Source organism: Microtus oregoni, unplaced genomic scaffold (assembly GCF_018167655.1).
Source record: "Microtus oregoni isolate MIOR12 unplaced genomic scaffold, Mior012 000107F_000, whole genome shotgun sequence".
Classification (NCBI taxonomy): domain Eukaryota; kingdom Metazoa; phylum Chordata; class Mammalia; order Rodentia; family Cricetidae; genus Microtus; species Microtus oregoni.
This window is the reverse complement of record NW_024544722.1, coordinates 299,014-319,426: the sequence shown is the minus strand read 5'-3', so window position 1 is coordinate 319,426 and position 20,413 is coordinate 299,014. Positions and strand designations below refer to the sequence as shown.

The following is a 20,413-nucleotide window of genomic DNA, read 5'->3' as shown; positions in this document are numbered from 1 at the left end:
GCTTTCTTTCTTCCATTGTGTACTTTTTGCTCCTTTATCAAAAATGAGGTGTTCATAGGTTTGTGGGATAAAATACGGGTCTTCTATACGATTCCATTGGTCGACATCTCTGTTTTTTATGCCAGTACCACACTGTTTTCATTACTGTAGCTCTGTAATAGAGTTTGAAGTCACGGATGGTAATGCCTCCAGAAGATCCTTTATTGTATAGGATTGTTTTGGCTATCCTGGGTTTTTTGTTTTTCCATATAAAGTTGATTATTGTCTTCTCCAGATCTGTGAAGAATTTTGATGGGATCTTGATGGGGATTGCATTGTATCTATAAATTGCCTTTGGTAGAATTGCCATTTTTACTATGTTGATCCTCCCAATCCAAGAGCAAGGGAGGTCCATCCATTTATTGGTAACCTCTTCAATTTCTTTCTTCAATGCCTTAAAGTTCTTGTCAAATAGATCTTTCACTTCCTTGGTTAGATTTACTCCAAGATATTTTATGCTGTTTGTGGCTATCGTGAATGGTGAAGCTTCTCTGATTTCCCTCTCTGCTTCCATATCCTTTGTGTATAAGAGGGCGACTGATTTTTTGGAGTTGATCTTGTATTCTGCCACATTACTAAAGCTGTTTATCAGCTGTATAAGTTCTTTGGTGGAGTTTTAGGGGTCGCTTATGTACACTATCATATCATCTGCAAATAACCAAAGTTTAACTTCTTCCTTTCCAATTCGAATCCCCTTGATCCCATTATGTTGTCTTATTGCTATTGCTAGAACTTCAAGCACTATATTGAAGAGGTATGGCGAGAGTGGACAGCCTTGCCGTGTTCCTGAGTTAAGCGGGATGGCTTTGAGTTTCTCTCCGTTTAATTTGATGTTAGCTGTCGGCTTGCTGTATATAGCTTTTATTATATTTAGGTATGACCCTTGTATCCCTAATCTCTCCAAGACTTTTAACATAAATGGATGTTGAATTTTGTCAAATGCTTTTTCAGCATCTAATGAAATGATCATATGGTTTTTTTCTTTCAGTTTATTTATATGCTGGATTACATTGATAGATTTTCATATGTTGATCCAGCCCTGCATCTCAGGAATGAAGCCTACTTGATCATAATGGATAATTTTTCGGATGTGTTCTTGGATTCGATTTTCCAGTATTTTGTTGAGGATTTTGGCGTCGATATTCATGAGTGAGATTGGCCTGTAGTTCTCTTTCCTGGTTGAGTCTTTGAGTGGTTTTGGTATCAGAGTAATTGTGGCTTCATAAAAGGAACTTGGTAATGACCCTTCTGTTTCTATATTGTGGAATACATTAAGGAGTATAGGTATTAGGTCTTCTTGGAAGTTCTGGTAGAATTCTGCATTGAAACCATCTGGTCCTGGGCTTTTTTTGGTAGGGAGGTTTTTGATAACAGCTTCTAATTCTTCGCGACTTACAGGTCTGTATAGATTGTTCACCTGGTCCTGGTTAGTTTTGGTAAATGGTATTTATCTAAAAAAGCGTCCATTTCTTTTACATTTTCCAGTTTTATGGCATACAGGCTTTTGTATTAAGATCTAATGACTCTCTGAATTTCCTCTGTGTCTGTGGTTATGTCCCCCTTTTCATTTCTGATCTTATTAATTTGCGTGTTCTCTCTCTGTCGTTTGATTAGTTTGGATAGGGGTTTATCAATCTTGTTGATTTTCTCCAGGAACCAGCTTTTTGTTTCATTGATTCTTTGGATTGTTTTCTGTGTTTCTATTTTGTTGATTTCAGCCCTCAATTTGATTATTTCCAGTCTTCTACTCCTCCTAGGTGAGTCTGCTTCTTTTTTTTCTAGAGCTTTCAAGTGGGCTGTTAAGTCTCCAATATGTGCTTTCTCTGTTTTCTTTAGGTGGGCACTTAGTGCTATGAACTTTCCTCTCAGGACTGCTTTCATAGTGTCCCATAAGTTCGAGTATGTTGTTTCTTTATTTTCATTCAATTCAAGGAAGACTTTAATTTCTTTCTTTATTTCTTCCTTAATCCAGGTATGGTTCAGTAGTTGACTGTTCAGTTTCCATGAGTTTGTAGGCTTTCTGGGGGTAGCATTGTTGTTGAATTCTAACTTTAATCCATGGTGATCTGATAAGACACAGGTGGTTACTAATATTTTTTTGTAACTGTGTAAGTTAGCTTTGTTACCAAGTATGTGGTCAATTTTCGAGAAGGTTCCATGAGCTGCAGAGAAGAAGGTATATTCTTTCCTCTTTAGGTGGAATAATCTATAGATGTCTGTTAAGTCCATTTGCTTCATTACCTCCATTAATTCTCTAATTTCTCTGTTAGGTTTCTGTCTGATTGACCTGTCCATTGGTGAGAGAGGAGTGTTGAAGTCTCCTACTATTAGTGTGTGTGGTTTGATGGCTGCATTGAGTTTTAGTAATGTTTCTTTTACGTACGTGGGTGCTTTTATATTAGGGGCATAGATATTCAGGATTGAGACTTCTTCCTCATGAATTGTTCCTGTTATGACTATAAAATGTCCCTCTCCATCTCTTCTGATTGATTTAAGTTTGAAGTCAACTTTGTTAGAAATTAGTATGGCCACACCTGCTTGTTTCTTAGGTCCATTTGCTTGATAAGCCTTTTCCCAGCCCTTTACTCTGAGTAGGTGCCTGTCTTTGTGGTTGAGGTGTGTTTCTTGTAGACAGCAGAATGTTGGATCCTGTTTTCTTATCCAATCTCTTAGCCTGTGCCTTTTTATAGGTGCGTTGAGCCCATTGATATTAAGTGATATTAATGACCAGTGGTTGTTAACTCCGGTCACTTTTTTAGTAGTAGGGTTTGTGTGTTTTCCTTCTTTGATTTGCACTGGTGAAGAGTCTCTAGATATCTGAGTTATTGTGGTCATTGTTGGACTCCTTGGTTTGTGATTTTCCTTCTATTATTTTCTGTAAGGCTGGATTTGTGGCTACGTATTGTTTAAATTTGTTTTTATCCTGGAAAATTTTGTTTTCTCCATTTATAGTGAATGAAAGTTTGGCTGGATATAGTAGTCTGGGCTTGCATCCGTGGTCTCTTAGTTTTTGGAGAACATCTATCCAGGACCTTCTGGCTTTCATGGTTTCCATAGAGAAGTCAGGTGTAAGTCTGATAGGTTTACCTTTATAAGTAACTTGGCCTTTTTCCTTTGCGGCTCTTAATATTCTTTCTTTATTCTGTATATTTTGTGTTTTGATTATTATATGGCGAGGGGATGTTTTCTTTTGATCCAGCGTATTTGGTGTTCTGTATGCTTCTTGAACCTTCATAGGTACATCTGTCTTCAGGTTGGGAAAGTTTTCTTCTATAATTTTATTAAGTATATTTTCTGTACCGTTGAGCTGCACTTCTTCTCCTTCTTCTACTCCAATTATTCTTAGGTTTGGTCTTTTTATTGTGTCCCATATTTCCTGAATGTTTTGTGATGAGAGTTTGTTGGACTTTCTGTTTTCTTTGATCAGAGTGTTATTTTCTCTATGTTATCCTCAGAATCTGAGATTCTTTCTTCTATCTCTTGTATTCTGCTGGTTATACTTGATTCTGTAGTCTCTATTCGTTTACCTAGATTTTCCATGTCCAGCCGGCCCTCTGTTTGTGTTTTCTTCTTTGCCTCCATTTCAGTTTTCAAGTCATGAACTGTTTCCTTTATCTGCTTGATTGTTTTTCCTTGGTTTCCTAGGGTATCATTCACTGATTTACTCAATTCCTCGAACTTTCTGTTATACTTCTCATCCATTTCTATAAGGGCGTTTTTTATATGCTGTTTAAGGTTGTCAATCACTTTCATGAAGTCAGTTTTTTCTACTTCTTCTTGATTAAGGTGTTCATGTCCTCCTGTTGTGGGGTCACTGGCTTCTGGTGGTTTCGTGTTGTTTTTCAGATTGTTGGGAGAATTCCTGCATTGGCGTCTGCCCATCTCTTCCTCCCAATACTCCCCTTTGGATCTTCTTTTACAGGATCAGGTCTTCTTGCCCACTGATGTACCTTCCCAGTGATGTCACTCCCCAGAGATGTTTCTCCACAATGATGTTTCACTCGGTGCCCAGATCGAAACTCTGCGCTGCTTGGTTAGCTCGCGAACAAAGGGCCCACCCCGCTCACTGCGGGCAGGCTATGGGAACAAAGGAGCTACCGGCCACCCCTTTGTCCTCCCGGTTCGGATTCGGTCCCAGCGCCCTAGCAGGCTGGGCAGGGAGGCGCTATGCCCCAAAGGAGGGAGGGAGGGAGGGAGACAGGGGGTGTGGGGATCTGGATGTAAGCTGAATGGGATAGGAAGAGAGAGGCGGTTTGGGCAGTATAGCCCCTGTAGGATGGCCAGGAAGTGTGGGCGGGCTGAGGTATGTTCCCAGCTGCCGCAGCACTCACTCACCACAATGATGTTTCACTTGGTGCCCAGATCGAAACTCCGCGCTGCTTGGTTATCTCTCGAACAAAGGGCCCACCCTGCTCGCTGCGGGCAGGCTATGGGAACAAAGGAGCTACCGGCCACCCCTTTGTCCTCCCGGTTCGGATTCGGTCCCAGCGCCCTAGCAGGCTGGGCAGGGAGGCGCTATGCCACATTCTATTTTTTAAGTCAGGGCCTCACTATGTATTGCTGGCTGGTGTAAAACTAACTCTATAGACCAGTTTAGCTGTAAATTCACGGACAGCAACAGCCTATCTCTGCCTCTCAAGTGCTGAATTAAAGGCATGTACCACCATGCCTGGCTCTTCAAACATTTTAATGTTAGTTATCCCATCTACAACCCTCTCCTTTGCCCTACTCTCCCATCCATTTCTGTACCTAAACTTCCATTACCCTTATCTCACACTTCACATAACCAGTGTTCTACTATTCCATTCTCTTCATATATTTATTTTTCCTCCCCATGGTCTTTTTCCTAGTTTCCTAGATTCCACAAGTACTCCAAGGTAGGCATACAAATATAAAAAGTTGATGGTAATCGATAGAACACTCCCACTTTAAGTGGGTGGGTGATGTGAGATTCCCCTCTGTATTCTGTGAATACCATTGTTGAATAAATAAATAAACTGCCTTGGCCTGTTGATAGGGCAAAACTTAGGTAGGTGGGGAAAAGTAAACTCAATGCTAGGAGAAAGGAAGCAGAGTCAGAGAGAAGCCATGTAGCCCCACCAGAGCCATACAGAACTTTAGCTGGTAAGCCACAGCCACATGTTGATACACAGATTAATAGAAATGGGTTAAATTAAGGTGTAAGAGTTAGCCAATTAGAAGCTAGAGCTAATGGACCAAGCAGTGATTTAATTAATCAGTTTATGTTTGATTATTTTGGGGCTGAGCAGCCAGGAACCAACAAGTGGCCTCCTTGCAACAGGTAGGATGAAGATAAGAAACTAAGAAAGGTATTTAGAGATAAACAATGAACTAGAAAAAAATGCATAAGTAAAATAATGTTTTGGAAGTCAGAAAGAAGGGAGAGTGATGAAAGAAGGGAAAGTGATCAGCTGTATTAAATGTTGCTGATAGATTAAGTAAAATGAGGGCTTAAAATTAGCTTTAGCAACATGAAGTTGAGGATAAGAAATAAAATGTTATTTTAGAACAGAGTCAGAAACAGTTACTATACTAAATATTTGAAATATTTCTTTGTACTTAATTCTCACAGTGGTCTTGAGTAGCATATAAAATTCTTTGTTTCATATTGTCATTATGGAGTAAAATCTTTTTGTAAAAATTCATTTATTAATTAATCTACTTGACACATGAATCCCTGTATTTATTACATAAAACATGACATTTTCAAGTATATATCCAGTATGACATGGTTAAATCTCGTTAATTATCATATGCATGACCTCACTTTTTTGATGAAAGCATAATAGCCACTGTCTTAGTACTTTTCAAGATGATAATATATAAATCATTAAATACATTCATCATGCTGTGAAAGCAACGATTTTTATTTAATTGTAATTCTATATTTTGACCAAGAACTACTCAATAAAATCCACATTTTAAAATCTCATTCACCAGAATCTTTACCAGAAATGTCAGTGTCACTTGAAGAATATATTACTGGCATCAATTTCCCTTACCATTCCACTTTACTTAACCCCATAGCACTTCTCAAAATTACTAATTTTGCTTATATTTTTCTACTTCTATCTGCTATATTGTAAGTTAATTGAGCATACTGGTCATTTTTCATTCAATTGTATATCACAAATATTAGAAATAATGTTTAGGACATAGTCCATATGTTTTGAAGGAAGGAAATATTATTATAAAATAATTCATTTGTAATTCATTGCTAGGTTAAAGAATAATATATTCTCACCAAAGTCTTTCTAGGAAAAACACATGCAGATGGATATGATATATGGAAACTCTTCTTTGACCTCCTTAAATGTGTGACGTTTAATATTAAATATTAAATGCCACATCCTATAGGTAGATTAATACTGATTTGAAACTGGCTAATATATTTTCTTAAAAAATCATAGATCATCAGTGCTATAAAAGATTATAATAACCATCTAATAAGTTCCTTCATGTCAACCATACAGTAATATTTAATGTGTTGGAACAACGCAAAAGGCCACAAGTAACTTAGTTACTAATTACCTTTATTGGATAATAGGGTAATCTAATGCCAGTCCTTTAGGAGACAGTGAAGAAATCCCTAAAGACACTACCCCAGCAAACTCCTTCTTTAGTCACTCTTAGGGAGGCATAAAAAACCCCAACCTCCCGTCTTCACAAACCTGTAGACATATTTATGTGGGTGTATGTGGTGCCAGTTTTCAGTCTATGCACCAGAGGGCCATGTTCATGTTATTTGGCTGCATACCAAGACATAAAAATGCATGTAGTTCATAAATGAGTCACTTCTTTCTAAAAATAAATAAATAAATAGAAAGAGAAACTTAGGAGTCCTGGGAAAGATGGGGGCAGGCTTATTTTTCTGGCAGTCTAGTCTCTTCTCATGTTTCTTCTTCCATTTAATGTGGTACAGCAAATCAGTCTGATAACTTGTATTAAATAAGTGAGTGGGGAGGGACTACACAGCCTGCCCTTAAAGAACTGGCAGTTTAGATGGAGTAGAACTCTTTTACAGAAGCAATAGAGCTAGAGTAGCCAAAGCAGAGCACAGGTAGGAACAGGGAGCTAAATGTATACAGTTTTGACAGCATTCTTAAGACAACTTTCTCATCTCCCTGTTCTCAAGTGCTAACTCCCTCATCTTCATTAGCTGTTGGTTAGAAAATCCTAAAACACTACACTTAATGTGTTCAAACCTGTAGGTTTAGAACATTTGCGCTAATGGGGAAATGGAATGATGTAATTTCTTAAGAAGGAACTTAAGGAGAAATTTCATGGTTGAGCTATAATGAAATGTCTGATTCACCAATATAAAGTACATTGTATTCCCCTGTTGTGTGAGATATTTATTTTATCTCTACCTAGATGTCAAAATTTCAGAGGCCAGTGGGGAGACTATTGGTACATGGGGGAGAAATGTGAACAACTCTGGAACACTTTGGACCTGATTTTAGTAGCAACATTGCCTGGAATAACACTGGCTTTAATTGTTGGTGTGGTAATCCAGATTATCCACTACTGTAAAGGAAAGCCAAAGAAGAATGAAGATCATCACAGGTAAAAGACTTCTAAATACTTTAGAGAAAAGTAGATAGTTTCTCATGCGATCAGCAAATGAATCAAGATATAATGAATGCCATTTATCATGCATGCAATGTGTATATTTTCTTTCCTATTTATCAATATTACAGTTCAAAGTCAAATTAACATTGCCAAATACACATATTTAATTTAGGATTTTGGTAGAGAAAAATTTAAAAGCCCTTCTCTAAATAAAAACCAAATGCAATTGGCAAAGTGTCCGATTTCAGGGTTTCTTTCCACTAAGGCAGTGTTTGTGTGCCCCATGCATTCCTCCCTGGTGATGTGGGAACAAATGATCAGACACTGCTGTGCTAGTCCATCCAACTCCCTTATGCCAGTAACAACATTCAAGACACCAAAAGATGAATCTAATAGCCTTGACTTCGATGAGACTCTGTCTTATTTAACTAATTGCACCTCCTTGGGCTTTAATTTCGTCATCTACAAAATAGCGATGTTTATAATCAGACCTACTCACTTCACAGATGGTGAGGATAAGACTAAAAGCAGCAATCAGGTATTTTCTGTTTATTATGCATGGCAAGATGAGTTACAAATGTTGCACGCCTATGAATTCATTTTAGTCCTATTAACAACCCTATAAAATACTGATGAGACTACCAAGGCATAGAAAGATCAATTAACTTGGCCAAGTTTGTGGTCCAGAGTCTGGTTATTGGGCATAATTCCACGCTGTGCTAATGAAATCTGATTAACTAAAACAGTGTTAAAGCTGGTATGCCTTTATGCATAACCTTTATTTCTTTACATAAAACAAGCTCTATCATTTCGAGTTTTCAACTTCTGAACTAGAACTATGAAGTTGAAATATCAATGTATAATCTTATCAATTTTCTATCAATTAAAATTCCATCTACTTTACTTTTTCATTCCTCTGTGGCATGATAATGTTATCTTCCAAGCATTACAAGGATTCTTTAAATATTATTTTTTAATGAGAACTAACTGGTACTGTTTGCCTCATATTGATAAGGACTGGTTTTCAATTTGTAACAAAATCAGTGATTTGAACTATCATAGGTATTTGTCTGTTGAAAGAGTAATATTAAACTCACCAATTATTTTATCATTTTAAATTTTGAATCTTTACTCCATTATTTCATATTTTTAGGTGCTATATGGTGCATGTGTGAGTGTGTTCACATGGTTATCAACATTAGTGTTGCAAATTCAACTTAATATGAAGAATTTTATATTTTCAATTGATATAATCTTTAAACCCTTTAAGACACTAAAGAATCACCATAAGTAATATTTATGTAGGTCACTTTAAAAATAGTCTCTGTAATTTTCCTATCCCAATGTTCTGTTAGATTTATCATCTTTATTTGTTGTGAGGAGCTGCGGGCCGTTTCCCACGGCCCAGCTCCCACACGGCTAGCTTTACCCAAAATAATTACATGGAAACTGTATTCTTTTAAACACTGCTTGGCCCATTAGCTCTAGCCTCTCACTGGCTAACTCTCACATCTTGATTAACCCATTTCTAGTAATGAGTGTAGCACCACGAGGTGGTGGCTTACCAGGAGGAATCTTAACCTGCATCCATCTTGGAGAGGAGAGATATAGCATCTGCCTCACTTCCCTTCTTCCCAGCATTCTGTTCTGTCTACTCCGCCTACCTAATTTTCTGTCCTATCAAAGGCCAAGCAGTTTGTTTATTAATTAACCAATGAAAGCAACAGATAGACAAATGACCATGACCCTCCTCCATCATTATGTTCTGTTAGATTTATCATCTTTATTTATGTGTATGTGTGTCTGTTTATGCAATGTGAGAGTAGATGCCCATAGACACTAGAAGAAGGCATCTTGATACCATGAAGCTAAAGATATAGACAGTTGTGAACTGCCAAATGTGAGTGCAGGAAACTGAATTTGGGTCCTTTTGAAGAGCAGTCAGCGATTTTAACCATTGAGTACTTAACTTTAGTCCTTTATTCCAAAGGTCTTGATCAATGGACATATATTCCAACTCTCTTTCTTCTATTGACTCTGTGACTTTGAGTAAACCAAAATTCACTGTTTTTTCACTTACACAAAGAAGAATATATGTCTTACTTCTTCACTAGTCTAAGATTTTAATGAAATAATTAATGATTATTATTGATAATGATAGATAAACCTGACGCTTTATTCTAACAAGATAGTAGTAGCCTTCATAGGGTTTGAACTCATTTCTGGGCTTTCTATATACTTAAGCTACTCTATTTTCTTTCACTTAATGTGATTTTAGTTTTGAGTTTCTTTTTATAGCTCTTTTATTATCTGGATTGGGAATTGATGAGATAATTCTGAATCTACTCTATAAAATCATTTAGCTTAGTGGAGAATGTTAAGATTATTGAGCTTAAGTAAGGTTCACACCTCTTACCCACAAATCACTAAGTAGGTAGTCTAGGAGAGTTTCCCTAAATTGCCTTAGCCAAAGTTACTTATTTTAAATTGAATTTAAAACACCTAACTAGCAGGCTTTATATAACATTAATGAGACAATGAAATTCTTTGTGTAATATACTGCTTTCTAAAATTTACTTTCAATTGCATAGTAAGTAATGTAGATTAATGGTTGGATAGGAAAATGATATATAAATATGTATATATTAATATATGCAATAAAATGGTAGTGGTTGAATCAATGTGGGAGATATATGGATATTTGCTGAAATTCCTTTTTACAGCTCTATGCTTGAAAGTTTTTACAATGAAATGTTGTATAAAATCAGATAAAGTAAGGCACGTTAATCATGAATGAAATTTGATAGATTGTATGTTTTATCAATTCTTTTTCTTGAGTACAGTCTTAAAATGTGAATATTCATTGTGTATTATAAAAACATTTATTAAGACATTTGTATAACCAGTCATGCATAATTGAATTGTGTTTTTGTTTTTATGTGCCAGAGAAAAGAGAAATATGCCAGAACTTCGACCTTGCCATAATTCTGCATATGGTTTTGATACTGACAGGAATCTTCCTCAGTCTAATCAAGGCGAGGTAAACACTGAATCGCATTGGTCAAAGAAACTAAGTTTTCAGAAGACATCAAAGACAGAAATGCCATAGAGAACAAAAGTAGAGCCTATAAGTGTTAAAAGTAAATGTCATTAAAAGATATAATTTCAAAATTATGATGGGTTTGTTACCACCTAGGCCTGCAGCAGTGACACTGGCAATGCTCTCTACCTCTTCTTGCCATTATTTCCTTACAGGTAAAATCAAGATAAAACAGATAGCAAAGACAGGCTTGGAGAAAACTAAAACACAAAACAAAAAGTAAACAAAAGTTGCCAGAGGAGTTCAAGGAAGATATGAGTAAAAAGAAATTTGCTCTAGATAATAAATCTTATATCTAGCAATATATTTCCAATTGGACCGATCATTTAAAAAAAGTCATGTGTAGATCTTGGAGAATCAATGTATTTTAGGAGTAGCTCTGAATAAGAAAATAAAAGGGACCTTGCTGTCACATTAGACCACAAGTATAAGAGGCATCAGAAATGTTGTTGTTCAAACAAACCATAAAGTGCCACTGTTGTGGTTTGAAAGAAAATGCCCCCCAAAGGAGTGGCGCTATTGAGAGATGTGACCTTGTCGGAATAGGCATGGTCTTATTGAAGAAAGTGCCTCACTGTGGGGCAGGCTTTGAGGTATCTTTTCTCAAGCTTGACTCACTGTGACACTCAACTTGCTGCTGCCTTCTGGCCAAAATAGTCAACACCATCATGATAATATTGGACTGAACCTCTGAAACTGTAAGCCATCACCTCAATTACATGTTTTCTTTGTAAGAGTTGCTGTGGTCCTGGTGTCTCTTCACAGCAGTTTAAAAAAAAAAAAAAACCTAGCTAAGAGAGCCACAAAATCTTTTTGTTGTTTTTTTGTCTTCTAAAATGCAAGTAGCAAACATTAAAAGTAAGAACTGTACTTTTCTGAAAATAAATAACATGAAACTAAGTATACTTCTATAGATGTGGCTAAATAGGTACCATCTTAATATCAAGGCCAGTTAAACATCAAAATATTAAAGGTTAATGTAAACATTTATTGATTGAAAGATTTGTGGCAAGTTATTTTCTACCTAAAATCAAATATATTATATATTTTACCTTTAAAAATAGCAGCATTAAAGATTTGTTCCAAACCATCTGTCAAAAAATATTAAACTACTCTGGATGAATATCCTAATGTAAATATTGTTCATATATCCAAAATGGTGTTCCCTAAAACTACCAAATAGATTGTAGCTGACTGTTTTTCTCTTGAAGTGAGCGTTTGTTTTGTAGAAAGAAACTATGAATTAGAAAATCTAGCATACAGAATGCACTTTTCCATTTCTAGCAGTTCATTTATTCTTTTTTTTCAAAGTTCAGTGAGTTTAATAAATACAATCCTGTGGTTGCTACCTCAACATAATAAACATTTCCATCACACTGAAACGTTCTCCCAAAGTCCATTATAGTTGACCCACCGTCCTCAAAGCAGATAAGCACTGCTTTGATTTCTCTTGTTGTTGATTAGATTGGCTTTTTAAAAAAAAAATTTATTGAAACAACAAGTTTCCGCCTCCTCCCAGCCTTCCGTTTCCCTCCCCCTCCTCCCACCCTTCTAGCCCTCCCCCCACTCCTCTCCCCCTCCCTCTCCAGTCCAAAGAGCAGTCAGGGTTCCCTGCCCTGTGGTAAGTCCTAGGTCCTCCCCCCTCCGTCCATATCTAGGAAGGTGAACATCCAAACTGGCTCGGCTACCACAAAGCCAGCACATTAAGTAGGTTCAAAACCCCGTGCCATTGTCCTTGGCTTCTCATCAGACCTCATTGTTCGCCCTGCTCAGAGAGTCCAGTTTTATCCCATGCTTTTTCATTCACAGTCCAGCTGGCCTTGGTGAGCTCCCAATAGATCAGCCCCACTGTCTCAGTGGGTGGGTGCACCCCTCGTGGTCCTGAGTTTCTTGCTCATGTTCTCCCTCCTTCTGCTCCTCATTGGGACCTTGGGAGCTCAGTCCAGTGCTCCAGTGTGGGTCTCTGTCTCTATCTCCATCCATTTCCAGATGAAGATTCTATGGTGATATGCAAGATATTCGTCAGTATTGCTATAGGATAGGGTCATTTCAGGTTCCCTATCCTCAGCTGCCCAAGGAACTAACTGGGGACATCGCTTTGGGCACTTGGGAGGCTCTCTAGGTTCAAGTCTCTTGCCAACCCTAAGGTGGCTCCCTTTACTAAAATATGTGCTTCCCTGCTCCTCTATCCAACCTTCCTTATTCCCAATCATCCTGTTTCCCCAAGTTCCCCCCATCCTCCCCTTCTCACTTTTCTCTCCTCATCTCCCCTTACCCCCATCGCACCCCACCCCCAAGATCCCAATTTTTTGCCCGGCAATTTTGTCTACTTCCCATAGCCAGGAGGATAACTATATGTTTTTCTTTGGGTTCACCTTCTTATTTAGCTTCTTTAGGATCACAAATTATAGACTCCGTGACCCTTATTTATGGCTAGAAACCAATTATGAGTGAGTACATCCCATGTTCATCTTTTTGGGTCTGGGTTACCTCACTCAGGATAGTGTTTTCTATTTCCATCCATTTGCATGCAGAATTCGAGGAGTCATTTTTTTACCTCAGAGTAGTATTCTAATGTGTATATATTCCACACTTTCTTCATCCATTCTTCCATTGAAGGGCATCTAGGTTGTTTCCAGGTTCTGGCTATTACAAATAATGCTGCTATGAACATAGTTGAACAAATGCTTTTGTCATATGATAGGGCAACTCTTGGGTATATGCCCAAGAGTGGAATTGCTGGGTCCAGGGGTAGGTTGATCCCGAATTTCCTGAGAAACTGCCACACTGATTTCCAAAGTGGTTGCACAAGTTTGCATTCCCACCAGCAATGGATGAGTGTACCCCTTACTCCACAACCTCTCCAGCAAAGGCTATCATTGGTGTTTTTGATTTTAGCCATTCTGACAGGTGTAAGATGATATCTCAAAGTTGTTTTGATTTGCATTTCCCTGATCGCTAAGGAGGTTGAGCATGACCTTAAGTGTCTTTACACCCACAGTGATGTCTGTCACCTCTCTACTTTCCAAATCTCTGTGTTTTCATTTTCTCTACTCCTGTCTCATCTTTTAGAAAATGCCGTGTATACTGAGTATGGGTAAAACTTGTGAGAAAGAGCCCATGAAATGTTTTTCAGCTAGGCTGTATTCATTACATCCTCTTCTCCCTTTCCTTTTCTCGATTTTTCTGTAGACAAATGCTTGCTATTGTTATTATTATTTCTATCTAAATATTTATATTCTTTTTGTTTTTTTTTTGTTTGTTTTTTTTGTTTTTTGTTTTGTTTTGTTTTGTTTTGTTTTGTTTTGTTTTTTTTGGTTTTTCGAGACAGGGTTTCTCTGTGGTTTTGGAGCCTGTCCTGGAACTAGCTCTTGTAGACCAGGCTGGTCTCGAACTCACAAAGATCCGCCTGCCTCTGCCTCCCAAGTGCTGGGATTAAAGGCGTGTGCCACCACCGCCCGGCAATATTTATATTCTTAAGTGTTGTAAATATTTCCTTAACTGGAGAAGCCATAGATGATCCATCATGTCCCAATCTAGCACATTCATCTTTTAAAAATTGTTTTCCAGTCTGGAGACTTTGTAAAATAGAAACTGACTACATCAATTAGTTACTTAACAAAGAACTGGAAAACTTTTATAGACCTATGCTGTTTAGAAAAATGTCTAGATGCACTACACTCTAAATGTGTGTTTAAAACAGCACTTTTGATAAATTCTGGCTTTTCAGATGCTAAATGTCAAATTGTTTCCACTCAATTAAGTGTGGTTTTCCATTGCTAATTTCTTCATTCAGCTAGAGAACACATAAACAAACAACAGAGTGTGAGTTAATCCTTGAATTGTACATGTTAAGCATTTTCTAATTGACTTAACAATTAGATTTTAAAAAGTAGTGGTAAGATTTAGTACTTTTTAGCTCTTCTTCACCTAACCCCACCCACACCTTTGCATTTAGCACAAAATAGGTTTCAAAGTTCTTTTAATCGCAGCATGAGCATATACTTAGAAAAAGCAATATATTCTAAACTTTTGACAGCAAAAGTGTGTATGCTGTATAATTTAGTCCTACAGAAATTCACCACTGAGTTTGCTAGTTATTTTTGACTTTTCTTCTGATCATAAATAATTAAAAAAAATAACTTGCTTTTTAAAATAAGCTTACTTGCTGGAGTCTTTGCTACAGAATAAACACGGGTGAATCATTTTCATATATGAAAGTGCACAGTAGCTATATTGGGGCATTTCACACTTATTAGAGTTTCAAAAATAAATATATTTTGATGATGAAAAAACAAATACTGATATAACTGGAAAATTAAACCACAAAATAGTAGCAGCACATCAGGAGAAATGTCCTCCCCCAAAAGAGAATACTTTAACAATTAGATTTTCCAAATTTGGTAGTGATATTCACAAAACATACTCAGTTGCCAATTTAGTTATATTTATAAATTAAATAAATTCAAAATAAGATAATATATAAAATATATAATTAAGATACTCTCTATAATATATGCCCCCCCGCGCCCGTGCGCACACACACACATACACTCACACATATATATGGCACTATTATTATGACTTACTTTCTCCTTAGCAGTTATTATCATTTTTCAGAAAGTTAAGTAAACCCCCTCCATTATAAACAGTTCTATAAAAAATTTAATGAACTCATGATCACTACTGCATTTTTAATGTACAACATCTCTGCATATATTTGACATCAAGTAGGTTATTAGCTATCATTTTATTGATATATAGGTAACTAAAACTTTATCTTCTGTCATTTACCTAATTAATTTCTAAAGAAAATATATTATGTAAATCAGCAAGGCAAAATGGTCCCTTTGCCATGATAGCTTCTTAATCTTTCTCCCTTTCTTGAGACAGAGTCTCACTGTGTAGTCTTGAATGGCCTCAAGTTTATGGCAATCCTCCTGTCTCTGGCTCCCAAATGTTGGAATAAGGAGTAGTGCTTCATTATTTTACTCTAAAAAGGCATTCTAGCAATGTTAAAGAACCTCATTTATTGAAAAGAGAATATTATTCTTTAAATCTTTCCCCTTGTGGTTTTTAGGTCAATAGGGAAGCTGGAAAAATCTTAGTGAAATTGTCTAAAACTTCAAAACCAACCTTGTGCTCTTGTGAAAAGCAAACTGTCTTACAGTCTTAAGCTTATATCCATAGCAGAAAACAACAATTAGCCAAATAGTGTGTTATCCTTATATCCATTTTTATTTAAAACTTTCTATTTTGTACAAAGCTGGGCTTTGTGCATTGAAGATTATCAAGAATTTCCCCATAAAAGCAACAATCCAGGAACTCAGCAGGTAAGGTAGTTAAGGACACTAGCACCATCTTTTGGTGATATGAGAGAACCAAGCCTCTAATAAGTTGGCCTCTGACTTCCACACACTCCTATAGCATGTCCCTCCACACAAATAAGCAAGTACATTTAATTCAAAAGAAAATTAGAAGTACGGCAAAGTAGGTTTCGAAAAGAACATTATATTGGGATTCTATTGTAAAATGCAAAACCTGCTAAAGGCAAACCTTTGTAAGATAAAACTTCATTTAAATTAAGGTATTACTAGACATGGTTATGCATGGTTTTTATCCCAGCATTTAGGCAAATGTTACTCTTTAAGTTTGAGGCCTATCTTGTCTACAAAGGAAGTCACAGGACAGCCAGGGCTACAAAAGTAAGAACTTGTCTCAAAAATGTGTTTAATCAATGAATAGTATTTAAGATAAAATGAAAGAATTTACCTCTTGTTAGAGGCCAAGGCAGAGGATTATTCGTAATTACAATGTATTTAAGTCTCTTAGCATTACCTGTTATAACCCCTAAAACCAAGCAAATTCAACTGTACATAAATGAATTCATTAGTAAATGACTAACCACCATGCATTTTAAATTGATTCATATATAGCATCAAATATTTTCAGTTTATGTGGATGATTTTGTCACCAAAGAGAGGGATTTAAGAAAAATCTTCTATCACTGGGAATTTAACTGAGAGATACTAATAGATTAAAAATACTCATGGTGTTGATTAATACATACAAGGCACTAATAACAAGAGGTTCAAATATGAGACTTAGAATAAATTAAGGTCCTCATTTATCTGTTACTGTATTATAATCACAAGAAAAGACAGAACATTGCTTAAAGGCATCATGGTGATCTAATTAGAAAGAAACATTTTTTTTTTTGTTGATTGCTGTAGTAAGGAGCCACGTTGAGGTGACATCTGTCATAAACCACATGCTGGAGTGACATATGTAAGAGTCAGTTGCGACAGAGCTTGCATGTTCCAAAGAAGGGAGGTGAGGATTAGAATTATTAAGTAAAAGGAATAGGGATTTGAGAGAAATAAAAGACCGAAACCTATAATAGCACTGGGAGGGAGATTCAGAGAATACTGAATCTGCCTGCATTTATTTTCCACAAAGGGGAAAGGGGTGGCAACAGACTTCATTAACATGATATAAGGAATAGACCATGTATACTGCAGGCAATCACTCCCAGGAACCTCCTGCCAATCCTCTTGAAAGAACAGGAATAGATTTGAATTCTCTGATCTTTGGTGAAGGAGAAGTGGATCCCCCTGTATACTCAAAATACTAATCAACCACACTGTAAGTCACGATCTCATTTGTAGTCACACCTGTTGTCAACAACTTTGAGAGAGCAAGAATAAGCTCAAACTCTGTGAACTTTAGTCAAGGTGGAATAGACTCACATCTGTGGGACCTGGCAGATTACATTTGTAATCTCATAAGATTAAATCCATGGAGAAGCTTAAAGCTTAATTGTGAACATTTTATTGTAGCATCAACACATTATTTAAATCCCATACTTTCAATAATGTCATTGAAATATGGTTAATGAGTACAAAATTGGGATGTGAAACATCACCCAAATATTTTCATGTTTACAAAATCTTCCCCTTTCAAGGCCTCTATTCAAAGAATAAGAAGTATATGACTCTTTTGAAATCAGTCTGACTACAGGGTAAGGTCAGTTCAGACACTCTCTCCTCTATTGCTTAGGGCCTCAGCTGGGTTTGTCCCTGGGGATTCTTGGGAATTTTTCTAGAGCCAGGTTTCTTGATAACTCCATAATGGCTCCCTCAATCAAGATATCTCTTTCCTTGCTCTAATATCTGTCCTTCCTCCATCTCGACCATCCCATTCCCTCAAGTTCTCCTCCACCCCCCTTCTTCCCCCTACCTTCCACCCCTCACTCCCAGATTTTTGTCTGATTTCAATTTCCAGGTGGGTCTATATATGATTTTTTTTGGGTTCACTTTTTTACTTAGTTTCTCTAGGATCCTGAGTTATAGGCTCATTGACCTTTTATATGACTAGTATCTACTTATGAGTGAGTACATACCATATTTGTTTTTTGGATCTGGGTTACTTCACTCAGGATGATGTTTTCTAATTCCATCCATTTGCATGCAAAAGTCAAGATGTTATTATTTTTTACTGCTGAGTAGTACTCTAATGTGTAGATGTGCCACACTTTCTTTATCCATTCTTCAGTTGAGGGGCATCTGGGTTGTTTCCAGGTCCTGGATATTACAAATAATGCTGTTATGAACATAGTTGAACAAATGCTCTGGTAGTATGATTGAGTATCTTTTGGATATATTCCCAAGAGTGGAATTGCTGGATCCTGAGGTGGGTTGATTCACAGTTTTCTGAGGAACTGCCACACTGCTTTCCAAAGTGGTTGCACAAGTTTGCATTCCCACCAGCAATGGATGAGTGTTCCACTTGCTCCACAACCTCTCCAGCAAAGGCTATCATTGGTGTTTTTGACTTTAGCCATTCTGACAGGTGTAAGATGGTATCTCAAAGTTGTTTTGAATTGCATTTCCCTGATAGCTAAGGACGAAGAACATGTTCTTAAGTATCTTTTGGCTATTTGAAATTCTTCTGATGAGAATTCTCTGTTTAGTTCAGTACACCACATTTTAAATGGGTTATTTAGAATTTTAATGTCTAATTTCTTGAGTTCTTCATATATTTTGGAGCTCAGTCCTTTGTTCCATATGGGGTTGGTGAAGATTTTTTCCGTACATTAGGCTGCCTTTTTGTCTTATTGACTGTGTTCTTTGCTTTATAGAAGCTTCTCAGTTTCAGGAGGTCCTGTTTATTTATTGATGCTCTTATTGTCTGTGCTACTGGGGTTATACGTAAGAGTAGTTGGTCTTTAGGTCCTGCCTCAACTTAATGCGCCAACCTTTGTTGACTCCTCAAGGGAGGCCTTACCCTTTCTAAGAAGTGCATGAGGGTGGTTGGTGGGGTGGAAGGGGCAGTAGGAGGGGGTGAGGTAGGCCTTACTGTGGTTGGTATGTAAAATGAATAAAAATAATATAAAAAAGCCCCCCCAAAAGAATGATGGCACTATATAAAGGAGTCATATAACTAATCTAGTGAAAAACATTCTTCTTTGCCTTCAGTCTTTGCTCACAGATAATCTATGACCAAAACATGGCCTGCATTTTGATCATATATATTAATAAGGCTGAAAATTTGGAAATCAACAATGATAGAAACACCTGTAAAAGAGTCTTCCAAATAGTCCTTAATTTGAATATGCTTTGCTGTTTTATAGCCTGTGAGATATGAACATTGTTTGTCAGTATTTAGTGACTGATACTAATTAACTTTCTTGACAAGTTGATCTTTTTATCTATCTGATTAATATGCTGACCCAATCTTTGTATCTGCCCCTCATAAACTTTTGTCTTAGGTGGTTTTCGAAAGTTCAGCTTGAAGAAAACTTGGGGCAGTGTCCCTGAGTGTTTGGACATCAAATTCTTAATATCATCCAAGGAAAGGCCAGTGTGTTAGACAGCAAAGCAGTTGTCCATCCTGGAGTGAGAGCCTCTAAAACCCAGGGACACCTAGGTATTCAACTGGTTCACTAGCTCTAGCTCCATGTTCATTATTTGAGTAGGTACTTTACATAATGTGTTAGAGATGCTGTCTGTCAATAATTCATGAAGTTCTGAAGACTCTTGGGAAATGATTTGCTATTATATAATGCTTTTCCCAAACATTATAAGCTAGAATACCCCAAGTCTGGCCAGTCTTTTTTGTTGTTAGTTTTTGTTTTGTTTTGTTTTGTTTTTCATTACAGGATTTCTCTGTGTAGCACTGGCTATCCGTGAACTTTCTCTGTAGACCAGGCTGGCCTCAAACTCATAGATCCACCTGCCTCTGCCTCCCAAGTGCTAGATTAAAGGTGTGTGCCACCACTGCCAGGCTAAGTCTGGTTAGTCTTACATACTGTGTTCATACTAGACAACTAAAGCCACTCGGGAGGACCCATGTCTCCTCAGTTACATAATTTGAAAATCACCTACAAACTTTTTAGCAGTTAAACAAACATAGTAACGAAGAACATACTCTTCCAGGGTAGCAGGATGTATTTGTCAACCTTTTGGTTTCACTAATTGTTACTATATGTTGATATATATGTGTGCCATAACAATTAGTGAAAAGAGAGAGCGTGAATATTAGAGAGAACGGCATATAAGATGATTTGGAAGGAAGAAAGGGAAGAGAGAAGTGCTGTAACTAAATTGTAGTCTTAAAAATTAAAAGAAAAAACAATGAAGTGGTTTTTGCATTACAAACTTATTTTATATTCTTTTTAAT

General features: G+C 36.9%; 1 protein-coding gene across 2 annotated transcripts in view; it reads left to right on the top strand.

Annotated features, from left to right (window-relative positions):
• Nucleotides 1-20,413, top strand: part of LOC121443431 — a 75,839-nt gene that overhangs the window by 19,610 nt on the left and 35,816 nt on the right. Inside the window, exons 3-5 of one of the 2 annotated variants that reach the window (XM_041645186.1) lie at nt 7,435-7,626; nt 10,579-10,692; nt 17,441-17,450. In XM_041645186.1, the coding sequence (XP_041501120.1) occupies nt 7,435-7,626; nt 10,579-10,692; nt 17,441-17,450 (316 nt within the window). The remainder of the gene's footprint in view (nt 1-7,434; nt 7,627-10,578; nt 10,693-17,440; nt 17,451-20,413) is intronic. The other variant, XM_041645187.1, reaches the window with a different exon arrangement.